We start from the raw sequence: 13,292 nt of genomic DNA on the forward strand, positions 1-13,292 counted from the left end.
CTGGAAGCACTTTTAAGGATTTCAGGAATCTGTAAAATTTCTTTCACTCAGCATCTTCTCTTTCTCGTATTAGACACTTGTTATCTAACTTACACATTATGTATATTTTTGATGGCAGATTTCATATATTGTTCAGTATAATTTGTCTTCTATTTACTACTCCTTGTTTATAGAATCATAGAATCACCAAGGCTGGAAAAGACCTTTAAGCTCATCCAGCCCAACCATCCACCTATCACCAATATTTTCCACTAAACCACGTAATTGGAAATATGTGGAAATATTCCACAATTTGTAGTGGAAACATATCCTCAAATCTGTGGTGTTGAGATAACTCTTATCCTGGACTGTGGTGAAGGTCTCCCTTGGTGTGTGATGGGGGTAAGCAATGCTTTCACTGTGCTCAAAGCCAGTTCTGGCATTTCATTACAGCATCCTTGGGTATAATCATTCTGAAATAATACTGGAACTCCTAGGCTTGTCCCAGAAAGAGGGTTATTTTCCCACTCACCCGTATGCTGGAGGCTCCAAGAAAAATTTCAGCTCAATACAGATCTCCACACTGCCCTTTAAAAGGTCCACATTAACTCTTCTCTGTCTGGACATGATCTGTAAAGAAACCCAAAGTGATTAACCAAAAAGAAACAAATGGAGGAGGAGGGTGTCAGGACCTTTGATTTTCCCTTTCTCTAGAATGGTAGAAGTCCTTAAAAATTGACACTCTTCAAAATATTTAGGTACTTTGCTAACAGTCATTTTGCTGAATATTCTCTTCACATTTTTACTGTAATACCTTCATGACTCAGGTTAGTGAACATGAGATCTCCTCCTGCTTTGTTTGAGTATCAAAAGAAACAGTTAAAATACTACAAGTGCTTTACTGTTATTGACACATCAGTACCACACATTTTGTAATGTCTTTTCACAAGTAATATAACAATATTTTCAATTGCATTTAGAACAACTTGCATGCATAAGGATGTTAAATATCTCACAAAACTGCGCTTGGCTTTTGATCAGCCCTAATAAGAATAATCATACTGTGCAAACCTCTTGAACTGCCACTTTGCTATGCAGTGTGAACAAGTTACATTGCAGGAACTAAATGATACAGAACAGGTTAATTAAATTCGGCGATTGAAAGAGCATGCACTGATTGTGTTTTGTGTAAATAATGGTTTTATTAGTGGTCATGTGGGCAAGAAAAGCTCTGTGATAAGATTTTTGAGGAAACAGTTGAGAAAAAGTATTTTCCTTTTTTATTTTTAAAGGCAGCTGTCACTTATGTTTCTTATTTTAGTTCTAATATTATCTGTGGTTTCTCAGTATACATTATTGACTGCAGGTGAGAAGAGTTTGGAGGAAGATCAGTTTCCTTTCACAATGTGGACCATTTTACATCTGCAAAATAGGCTAACATCTGCTTTAAACCAGGCTTTTTAAGTCATCCCCAGTGTACAGCAGAGGAAATTATAATGGCTAGTGAAATCATTTTTAATTATGAGAGAGGGGAAGATCTACTTTAAATCAATTTTTAAGTTATTAAATTATATGTTAGACTATTTACATATCTGCTTGCTTTCCCCTCCTTTCTCCTTTATTTCAGCTTAAAGCTTCATGGAGGAGAAAAGGTTCTGGCTTAGAGGTGAGAGGGACTTTGTTAGTGTAGTTCATAACAGAAATGAGTCAGAAATGGAACTATGTTAACCTTGAGATGACCTGTTTCCTAAATTTGGAAGAGAATGTTACTCTTACCTTGCCCAGACATAGACCTAATTGGTAATAATTTAAAGAGGAATAATGAAGACAACGTTGCACTTTCACTGTATGGCCACATTTATAAAAATGTGCGTATGATACTGTGGAAAGCACAGCAATGACAGCAGAGTAGCAAAGTCCAAGGCTGCAGCAAGTGAGAATATGCTCAAAAGCAGCAGCCATGGACAGAGAAACAAAGGGAAGGATCTGCTTACCCTCAGAAGACCTCAGGTAGGCAGGGATCTCCAGCAAGAGCCCCTCACCTCCCCTGCCAACCCTTAAAAGAGGACTGGGAAGGGCTGGATCCTGGCTCCACCCCTTCTGGTGCACACATTGCATACACCTGAGCTCCCCTGTGTTGGCCCTGTTTTCCCACTAGGTGCTCAATCATTGGTTCAGGCTATGACTTAGCATTTCTGCTATAGTGTGCAAATGCAGTCAAACTAAATGAAGATATGTATTTATTGAGGACTTCAAGTTGAGTTATGTACTGAATTCATAAATGCAAATAAATCCTCTAGCTAGTAGTCAAAGAATACTTCTTAAAACAGGATAAAATAGAGCAATTCTTTGAGCTGTTCTGTAACCACGTCCCTAATTACATTCAGTTCTTGTCTGCATTTTTATGTCTGTGATGTTGCTTGTATCCTGTTTTTTGTTCTAGCATAGTTAGGTACTCTACTGTTAACTGCTGTCTGACAGGAAGGTACCCTTTGGCCAGAGTCAAAAGAGGTATCCAGACAGCAAAACTGAGTTTTAAAGGAAAGGAACTCATTCTTTCAAGAGAGCAAGGGCTGCCATAACCAAACTGCGCTATAATCAGTGATCTTTCATGTGTTAGGTTAGATAAATCAGAAAGAAAAATCTACAGCTAACTGAAAAAATGCAGAGGGAAATGTCATGTGATATTTCAGCTAGGAAGTTGAGACTTTGGATGTGGCCAGAACAACAAAGATTTCTGATAGAAAATATATGCAAACTTGATGCATATGGAAAAAAACTGACTTAGTAAATAGCTGCTTTCATAAATAATTTGCTTGGGAAAAGAAAGCTCGTGTTTTGTAGCCCCATGTAAAGCATCTCAAAAAAACAGGATAAAAACAAAAATATTAAATCTCTGTTTATTGCAAAATAATATGCAAGTGCTGGACATCAACATTAAAGATCTCCAAACAGCATGCAAACCTTTTGCCTCAGCCTGCCATGGCCCTGTTGTCTGGGAAATATTTAATGGTTCAGAAATAAATCTCTTGTTTTCTTTGAGATTTTCAAGTGTTCCTCCTGTATCCGTCAGTTTGAGTCAAAACCTCAAATACATAAATATGCACATCTTTTTCTGCCTCATCTGTGGTTTCTGCTATTCTTTCATCCATTTACAGGTGTAACTTCGTTTTCCTTTTTATAAAGGAGAATCATTTTGGTTACAGTGAGAAAAGATAGCATCCATTAGAGTACTTTCAGCTGTACTTTCAGTTCCCTTGCGTAATTCACCTGCTTCAGTACTGAGTAAGCTCTGAGACAGGGCTTGTTCTTTATCAAACCACTGTAGAGTTCAATGAGGATAAGGAACACTATTAACATACCCATATATGTGGAAATGCTGTGTTTGAGCTTCCTTCTGTAAATGAAGGAAATCAACAGAGAAAGGATTAATGGAGAAAACTGGTGCTTGTTTATAGATTCCTCCTTTCTGGACTGCTACTTGGATGTACTCAGCACACCACAAATACTGCATTTGGTTTTGTTTTACATGAAAAAGTCTGAAGATGTTAACAGAATTATTTTTAAGTACTATACCCTGCAGACAGAATAAATTAAGGCTTCTAGATGTGCTATCCACCCCTCTCAAATGCATGAATCCTCAAAGCAAAATCTGATTTTATGTTTGCTAGCTTGCTCTTTTGATTCTCCAAGGTATGTAGTAGCTGTCTTTTTCTTGGATATCTCGTTTGCTACTGAAATTGCTTCTGGAATTTGTGTTAAGTGAAGTCCAGATTATTTGAAGTCAGTAGTTTATGCTTGCACATTCTAAGTAAATATTTTGTTACTGAGTGTTTGAACACTGAGAGGAAATGGGTGAAAGGATGCTTAGGATCCCTGTCTGGTGGAAACTTACCTTCTTGTTCACTGACACTTACCACTCAGCAACGTGTGTGTTTGGATCCTCACCCTGTTTATTACTATATATTTATATGTACATATACTACTATGCAATTTCTGACTCTGCAGCTAGCCTTTTCATGAATTTATGCATGCTTGTAAAGACTTATATCTAAAGGTTAATAAACTTCAAGACTTCTCTACCATTTGCAAGCTGCAGTCTTAGGTGTCAATGGAATGAGAATGCAAAATATCTATATAGTCCTTTTTCACATTCTCTTTCCTTTTATGTTTTCATTTATTACCATTGAAGGTATTCTCTGGCTTCTCGTATATTCAGCATTTCTGCAGATACTCTTTAGAACTGTTCTTTAAAAAAGAAAGAGAAAGGCCAGAAAGGAAGCTTGAGACTCAGACGCAAGCTACAATATTTTCTGCTGCATCTGTAAAATGGAATATTTGAATACAAAATTATTTTTGACATATTCAGAACTATGACAGCCCATCATCGGTTTTGTATAATTTCTCTTGGCCAATTCCATATCTTTCTAGTTCTCTCACTACCCGCCAAAAAGCACCTTTTTAAAGAGTTGTTTCTCTCACTACCAATGCTGGCTTTACTCAGATGTGAAGTCTTAAAATGTCTCCTGATTATGTTCTTCCTTGACATTTTCTCTCACCAAAAGGAAAGCTACAAGTAAAGCCTGAACAGCTACAATGTGAAAGTTGTCTGTATTGTGGTAGTTGAAATCCAACACTAACAAAAAGCCATTATTGAGTCATGGAATCATTTAAGGTTGGAAAGGACCTTTAAGATCATCTAGTCCAACTGTCCACCTACCACCAATATTGCCCACTAAACCATGTTCCTTAGTACTAGATTATACATATATATGTATATTTCCTCCAAAAAAATCTTGATTTGAAGGAAGTTATTAGTCCCTTAACACAGTGCCCTGATGTACACAGAGCAGCAGGGAGAGTGCTCAATACTGTTTGAAATATACATACCAAGATAAAGAATGTTCTTAGGAGTACTACCATGAATACCATCTTGTAGTTGTTTCTCTCGGTTTGTTTAACATCAGAAATCCAAACTCTGGAACTGTAGAATACAAACTTTTTGCATATTTTCTCTGTTTTTTATTAAGAGATAGAACTGTCTGAAAAAGGGAAGATGGGTCCTATCTAGTGCAGTCTAAAACTTCAGTTGCTGTGGATAGGAACCATCTGTGGGCACGGAGATGCAGTTCCTGCTACATTCAAAGTTTAATAACCAAGTTAAGGCTATTGTAAGTAACAGACTGGTAAAAGAAAACATGTAATGTCAATCTTCTTCTGATTGGCTGTGCATACTGTGGTCAAAACAGGCGTGCATTTGAGCCTGATCTTGGTTTAGTTTTGTCTGTGTGTGCATAACTCATTTTACATTTGAGTTTTGGGTTATTCCCATTCAACACACACATAGCATGCGCACACCCCTTCTGCAAGCTGGATTGTAGATTCTTATGCTTTCTCTCAGAAGAGAGAAGGCTGTTTGGGATGAGCTCTCTGCCCATCACTTTTTCTCCTTCAGAACCTGGAAATGAATCCAGAACTCTTGTATCCCATACCTGTGTGGCTTAGCATAATGGAAAATTGTCAGTTGTGTTTGTTGTTTGTTTTTTTTTAAGTAACTACACGTTTGTGGAGTCAAGTACCGCCTCAACTAAGAGGCAATATGTGCTGGTGTAGCACTACTATACAATGCACAGATAGGGTAGAGAAGAATGGAGTATGTGGGAGTTGTCTGCATGCAATAGAATTCAAACTGAATGGGAGCTAACTGTTTTTAACACTGTACTTTGAATTTTTGTTGTCCTTAATACAGACAACGTTAATAACAACTTAATGCATTTCAAGTAGGACCCCCAAGATTAATGGAAAGCATGTCAATTTTGTGCCTAGTATTTCTTTTTTCCTTAACTCATGCTTGGAGCTAGCATCATCACTTTACATGTGATTTAAAGATGAATTCTTTCATTTTTGCTCTTACATACCATGTGATAAATGCCTAGAGGCAGGAGAAAGGGAAATAAATTCCCAGTGCATGGTCAGGATAGGTTCTTATTAAATAAGGTGCATGCCTGAACAGCTTTATAATAATAATATCTTATATGTAGTAGGCTCTAATGACTGCTGCAAGTTACACTTCTGATTCTAAAGCTTGCTCAAATGTGTGTTGGACATTCTATAATCTTGGTTTTTTTTTTAGCTACAGAAGTGAGAATTTCCCATCAAAGGATATGTGATCAGGAAGGAAACTGTGTGCCAGGGTGCCTTGACTGGTAACTCTTGGCTGCAACATCCTGGTCCTATATTCTGCGTTTCCCATTATTATTGAGGTCACCATTCTGGAATGGGTTAAAAAATTATCTTTGAATGTTCAATACACAAAACTAGATCTCTTTACATATTTGTCTAATGGGACAACTTAACGTTTTGTATTTCTTAAAAAAGGTAGGGAAGGTTCCAAGGTTTAATTACGATTATTTAAGAAGGTATGTTGTTACTCAGCGTGTGTGTACTGAGGAATAGTGCAGTAGCTGCTACCATTTTTATTTATTTATTTATTTATTCATTTATTTGCTTATGTAGATGCTTAAGGAGCACATCTGGGCTGGCCTAAATATGAAATGAAAATATTTTCTAATGCTTCTGCCAATACGTGACAATTTACCAATATACTAACCACAGCAGAAGAACAAATATTCCCTGCAGTGCTGCATGTTGTAATTTAGATTAGTAGGGAAGGAGAGAGTGAATCTTTCTCAAACAGAATTGCAAATTCTCCCTCTCTCCCTCTCTTTCCTATACTGTGAAATGGAGTTTCAGCCATTACAAGATCAGGGTGGTATCTGATAAAAATTATTTATAAAAACTTTTACTTAGGAGGTAGAAATTTCAAATAAGACTTGAAGTCATATTTCTCCCTGCAAATCTTGTCATGAGCAGAAATGTTATTGAAGAAATGAGACGTATTATGAAAGACACAGTTTTAACAGATTTTCTGTAAAATTGATTGATAGAAAAATAATCTTTACTGCTACTTATGACAACTGTATTTGCTTGTGATTGATTAATATAATTATGAAAAAGATGGAGTACTGCTGATGGGAGTTGAGATTTAAATTGCTGATACAATCCCCAAGGAAAAACAGAAACCAATGGACTGTGGCCAGATAAACCCCCTAATATGTAGTCCAGAAAGTCATCAGAAGAGTTACTTCAGCCTTATTTCTGGCCAAAGATGCAGAAGGGATGGAAGAACATGTGGAAGAGACTCCTCTCATGACTGTGGTGCTGTCCTTGGCAGCAGCTTGCCACTTTTTGGTGGACTTCCAGGAGGCAGCAGGCAGCATTATTTCAGTCGTGCAGTCAGAGATGCAGACACAGGGAGATGCTGTCCCTACACTGAGACAATGCTGGGGACAAAGAGCACCAGCTTAGACCATCCTAACCATTCCACACTGGTTCCCTGCGCAGTTTTTGTGTACAAGTAATTTTCTGTCTTTGCTTTGTGTCACTTAGATATGAGGTAGTCAATCTCCCATTCAAAATGTCCATTGCAAGAAAATAATGCCAAGAAAAGAGTGGTGTAGATAATTTTTCTAAAGGTTTCATAGTAGTAGGTTTTCCTTTTAACTAAGCTTTACATTTTTTATTTCATTCTTAGAGCATTAACTAAGTTCCTTTTATAGGAGAGCTTTTTTCACATAATAGTGAGTTAAAATTAATAAGTGCCTTAATTAGCCTCTAGGACTAATTTCAGTTCCTTTGGCATATAAGAATTGGGCTATACAAATATTGAAGCGTAGTGAAATCCTGTGTCTTTGTAGATCTTTTTAACTAATGAATGTAAATTCCTTTGCTTAAATAAAAAAGCTTAAAAACATGAACATGGCAAATTGGAAATGTGCTGAGAAAATGATTTGTAATCAAGAACATTTTGATACAATATTTGACATCTAAGCACGGTAAAACTGTGTTTTCAAGACTGTCTGTTATTTAATTCATATCTGATTTTTAGAAAAGTAGTTAATTCCATATTTGTGTTTTTAATTTGTAGGTACATTGAAACCTTGAAGGAGCACAAACCAAAGATTGTCTGGGATGAACAAATTGCTGAACACTACTTTGAATACAAAAAGTGAGTTACAATTATTCACTAACTGTTCTACAAATATTCTTAGACACGGCCCAGCTCACAATGAATTACCAGTTAACTGTAGTATGCAACTGAAATCAGTAAGTGGAAATTTTGATGTCTGTGATCTGTGTGTCAACATGGAACTCTAGTATAAGAGTGCCTCAGGCAAGGGAATTAAACCAGGGAAGGATTAATGAAATAATACAAGCTAAAACAATCTTAAGAAGAGAAGTCTGATGAGTCATATCTTTAGAAGTTATCCATCAAAATTATCTGCTGAGTGCCGTTTACACTGTGCATCTGAAATGAGTACTCTGAGCTGTTAGGTGATTACTAATAATCAGCCAAATGTAATTCTCCAAACAGTCTGTGGAATATAAGAGCCTTCACAAGTCCTACTGACTAGATTGGTCAGCAATCTATCAGCAATCTAGATTGGCCTGCACTATGTGAGATGGATTATAGAGAACATTATGGAGTATCAGGTGAGTAACAGAAGTTGTTAAAAAGACTGGGAATGTTTTCCCAAGAGTGTGAAGAGAATACTTAATAACTGTCTTCTTTATTCGTCATGAAATGATGAGAATTCATCATGTAAATATTCATGTAAAGATTCAGGAAAAGTTCATTCAAAACAGACAAACAGCAAAATCTTATTAAGCTTCAGTAATAATTTGCTATATATTGTATACAAACATAAAAAAAATATGGTAAAATTCTACAAACAAGATCTCAGTGTTGCTCCAAAACTTTATCTTGTATACTACCCAATGCACTGACAGCATGAAGAGAGCACACCACTGAAAATGAGTGAAATGCATTTTGGGGTGCCTTAAGAAAAAAGCAGCAGAGTTAGTACATTTTTTTAAATACCTTTTCGATTGAAATATTTTAAAACTCAAGAAAGAAACAACAACAAAAGCCCTGTCCTATCTGTATATTTATAATTAATTTTCTAGGATTCTTTCAACCTGCAATTTTATCCTACCTTGTAAACTCCTCAACTACATGCATTTCTTATCAGAACAAAATACATTTACCTCTGGTCAGCAGTGTTCCAATTTATTTTCTATGTTTTTCTGAAAGGACTGAAATCTGTGTTCTTTCCTTTTTAATTCTGCAGTATCCTGTTGCACAGTTACTCTGTGTAAAAGAGTTCAGAGATTTTTCATGTTAACTAAAGATAAATAAACCAGAGGCTTAGTTTTACTCATCTTTAATGCAAAATCCAGTGGGAGGCACAATGGCCATGTGATGACAACTTGCTCTCGAGAGTAAATCTGAGGGCTCTGTTTGAATGGCAGGTATCTGGGATTCATTCTTGAAGCATTTCCTAAATGTCTTCTTCCAAACAGGACATGGAAAAGAGAAGGCATGGCAGTAGCACTACTTCATTTGCCTTCGAAAGGCAGTCTTTGGAGATAATGTTGTCTGTAGGCTTTCTGAAAGAGTTTTCCATGCGTAAAACAAACTGGATCAGAAAATCGCTCTAAACTCCAGCTATGCTGTGGCTGGCAGGCAGTCGTGCATCTCAGCGTGTCTGCAGTGGCTCAGCTGACTGCAGGGGAGGCTTATTTAAGGGAGCTCTTTCAGTGACCACCTTGCTTTGTGAAGTTCCAGTTATTTTGGATAGAAAGAGCAGGAAAGCCTGAATATGCAGCAATAGTAAAACACCTCACCAGGCAATCTTGCATGTCTGCAATTGCTAAGAAATCAAATTACGAATCTTCAAGCAAAGTACAGTAGTGGGCAGAGACTAACTACTACAGACAGTTACAGGAATCTATTGTCTCTAAGTGCACTATACTGTAGGTACACATTTGCTCAAGATGAGTGATTTTACCAGCCAGTGTCCACTTGGTCTGGCCGAGCACTCTGCATTTCCTTCTAGCCTAACTGGAGAATTGATGCTTCGAGACCACCTCTAACTCATCCTTCTCATTATTTGGAGTTTTAAAGTGCAACCTTGGCATTTGTGCCCAGTGAAACTTGCCCTGCCCATACACTTTATACTAGTATTTAGCTTAACATAAAAGACAGTTATTTGGGAAAATTGTTCAGTTTCCATCTGACAACCAAGTGTCTTTATCTTCTTCTAGGTAAGCATTTAGTAGGCACATCTCTGTGTTACTACTGAATGGTTTTACAATGTTGCATCCAGTTGCAGCAAGATACTGGGGTGTACTTACTGAAATCTAATATCAACCCATTTCTATTGTGAGATTTCCTTCTCACTTTGCATCTTCTTGGATGTCTTGGAGTCTCTGTTTTAGCTGTTTTACCTCTTTTAAATGTTGTCCTCCTAAAGACCACTCGAGTACAGTAAATAAATACCTTGCAAGATACTCTGATAGATACTCCTGTAACTGATACCTGCACATTTATTTGACTTCTAGATATACAGTGAAGGGGTACATTCCCCTAACTCCTTTACTTTCCCCACCACTTTGGATTCATGTGCTCTGATGTGGTTGTATCTACAGCAGAGAAGGGCAGGAGTAGAAGTTTTTGTCTGCATTAGAAATGGAAGAGCAGTAGAGAACATTTTGGCCCTATGCTGTAGCCAGGTGTGGGTTGAATGGAAGCTGATGGCAAAATTGTCTAATTTGAGAGTCAGTCTCAGCATCCAGAATGAAGTGGCCATTAGCAGAACATCTTAAACAAGGTACTAAATTGCAGATGGTCTCTATCTTTAATATGGATGTATTAATTCCCAGGTACTGAACATACTAGCATATCTTATTTTTGAAAGCAATATCTTTTTCACAATAAAGTCAGCAGTTTTCTTAAGCACTGTCTTTGTTTCCTTATTATTGGAAGGAATGAAACTGTTTTTTCAGCTAAAAATTGTAAGAGAGTCTAGTAAAGCAATTGTGACTATTTTTTTTTCCTTTATTTTTAGAAATAAAGGAGGAAAACACGCCATCTTCTATCCAACACTGAAGGTAGGTGTGACTTTTTCTGGCCAACGGCAGTAAGAGGAAAGAAGTATTTACTTGACTTGGATGATTAAGATACTTTATAAAATACTGAACTGGGTTTAGACTTTTATGAAAGAATTCACCCTGTTGTAGTTGTTATGATAAAAGGCTTCAGCTTCCTGTGCAAGACTTTTTTTTTTTCTGTCTAAGGCATAATGGGTTCAGGGGGTCTTTGAAGCTTTGCCGTGTCTAGAGATTACAGATACCAGAGCAAACCAGAGCTCTGGAAGGAGCTGTTTGAGCACACAATTGATGTGCTAACAGATGCTGGATTGTCAGAGAAGAGACTGACAAAATTTGCCCTCTGAACAACTTTGACCTTACTGAAGTTCTTTGGCTGGACATACAGTTTCTGTCCACAGAGTAGTCTGCAGTGTACCAAAATACATGATAAATGGTTATTTGCCTTAATTCCTAGTGAACTATTTTTAGATTTTCTCCAATTAAACTAAAGAATTTTAAGCCTCTTCTGGCTTCTGTAGAAGAAATACATTATATTTAGAGAGAACAGAGACATTCAGTATGGTTACACTATTGTGAGCTTTTTCCAAAGCTCCATTTTTCTGAATGGGAATATTGTCTTATCCTCTGTTAGTTACAGCTATATTTCCCTTCATTAATCTAAAACAGGTGGAAGTACTAGCACATATGGGATATGAATTGCTATGTCTAACTGTGTTCTTGCTAGTATCTGCCCTGAAATTTCACTGCAAATCTATCAGAGAAAAGACAGATTGTGCTGCATGTTATCACATTGCATTCTCTCTGCTCTTATGTTAAAATTTCACCCTTCTAGAATCAGACCTAGCCTGAACAAGAACATTCAGTCCTGTAGGTTTCAAGATTGCAATGAAATATTTAGAGACTGTGTGCTGATGTGAATCAAAGAGTTGTTCACATCATGGCGATCAAAATGGTCAATGGAACATAGAATTTTGGTTTATTTCCCCACTCACAAATGTGTTTGTTCCCCTTTTCATGTTGTAATCACTGGTAGGTTAAGCTGCTCAAAACTGACTTGTTCGTGGTTAGCTAAAGACAGGCATGAAGTCCAGGCCTGGTAGATGTATTAATGACACCTTGACATTTTGTTCTGTTTCCTGTGGAAGTGAGTTTTAAAGACATCCCTGTGGTGTGAGCTGTTCAAACAGCGCTGCACTTCAAAGTAAGAAAACCTGAAAGTAAAAGGCTAAAAAAAAATTAATTGTTTTTATTGTTTGAACTGAAAGAAGTACAGAACAAAAAAGCACAACGTTACTTCCCTTGTAAACCAGTGTCTAAACCAAATCTACATCAACGGCAGTAGCATAGATAAGGATATGTTTTAAATTGATCTCCCAGATCTCTTAAAAATAGAATTCTGATAACGAAAATTATGACTCTGTCCTGGGAGAAGGCAAGGGTAGGTACAAGATCTCGATGGTGGCTCTAATTGTCTTCAGTGATAAAGTTTTATTTTACCCTTGGGAAATTTCTGGGAAGAGTTAGAATTTCTGTATGTTGGGAAATGATAGCTTAAATTAGAACAGTCCTTTGCATAGTTCATAAATCAGATTTATTTCACTGGCATTTTGTCTATTTAGCTGGTTATCGTGCATTAGGTCATTGAATTAACCGGTGTAATGAACTGTCTCTTACTGAATGAGTGCTTGCTAGCCAGAGAAAATTTGAAATACAGACTTTGGGCTTTTCAGAAGTTCAAGGATGGTTATTTTTAAAGTCTGTTAATGGCAGAGAGAGATGACAGCATGGAGTGTCTGATGCCTCTGACTAAAAGCTAATTGCTTTATGTGTCTTTGTCTTAGTCCATCCAGTTGCGCTTAGAGCTTGCAAAAGAATTGGGCACTGGTATATCCATCTGGGAACTGGGACAAGGCCTGGATTATTTTTATGACCTGCTTTAAAGTAAGAGATGATGTGGGAAAGACTTTTGCTTCACTGAGACTCCACCTTCAATTAATTTGAGTATCCTGGAGAGGTGATTTTGAAAACATTTTTTGTAATTTATTTCATATCTGTATTAAACTTGCATTTTTCCCAATAAAGAACTTCTTGTTTTGCCACATAGATATGATTGTTGGTTTCTGATAAAGTTCAGAGAAAAAAACTCGAAAGCTTCTAAATTCGCAGCTTAGAAACAGACCGACCTGTACAGCTGGGATGACACTAGAAGTGAAAATATTTTTTTTCTGCGAGAAATGAAATGGACAAACTGATACCATCTGATCAGGGTTTAAGGTGGATATCTCTCAAACAATTGCTGC

At 36.9% G+C, this 13,292-nt stretch overlaps 1 protein-coding gene across 1 annotated transcript in view; it reads left to right on the top strand.

Moving 5' to 3' along the window:
- The window catches only part of CHID1 (chitinase domain containing 1), a gene marked incomplete at both ends in the record, with an annotated part of 98,604 nt that extends 85,672 nt beyond the window's left edge, over window positions 1-12,932 (top strand). The window contains 3 exons of the mRNA XM_079537305.1: window positions 7,967-8,047; window positions 10,950-10,992; window positions 12,834-12,932. Coding sequence (XP_079393431.1) covers window positions 7,967-8,047; window positions 10,950-10,992; window positions 12,834-12,932 — 223 coding nt within the window. The remainder of the gene's footprint in view (window positions 1-7,966; window positions 8,048-10,949; window positions 10,993-12,833) is intronic.
- Between the last annotated feature and the right edge of the window lie 360 nt (window positions 12,933-13,292).

This window comes from Tetrao urogallus (genome assembly GCF_951394365.1).
Source record: "Tetrao urogallus genome assembly, chromosome: 6".
Classification (NCBI taxonomy): domain Eukaryota; kingdom Metazoa; phylum Chordata; class Aves; order Galliformes; family Phasianidae; genus Tetrao; species Tetrao urogallus.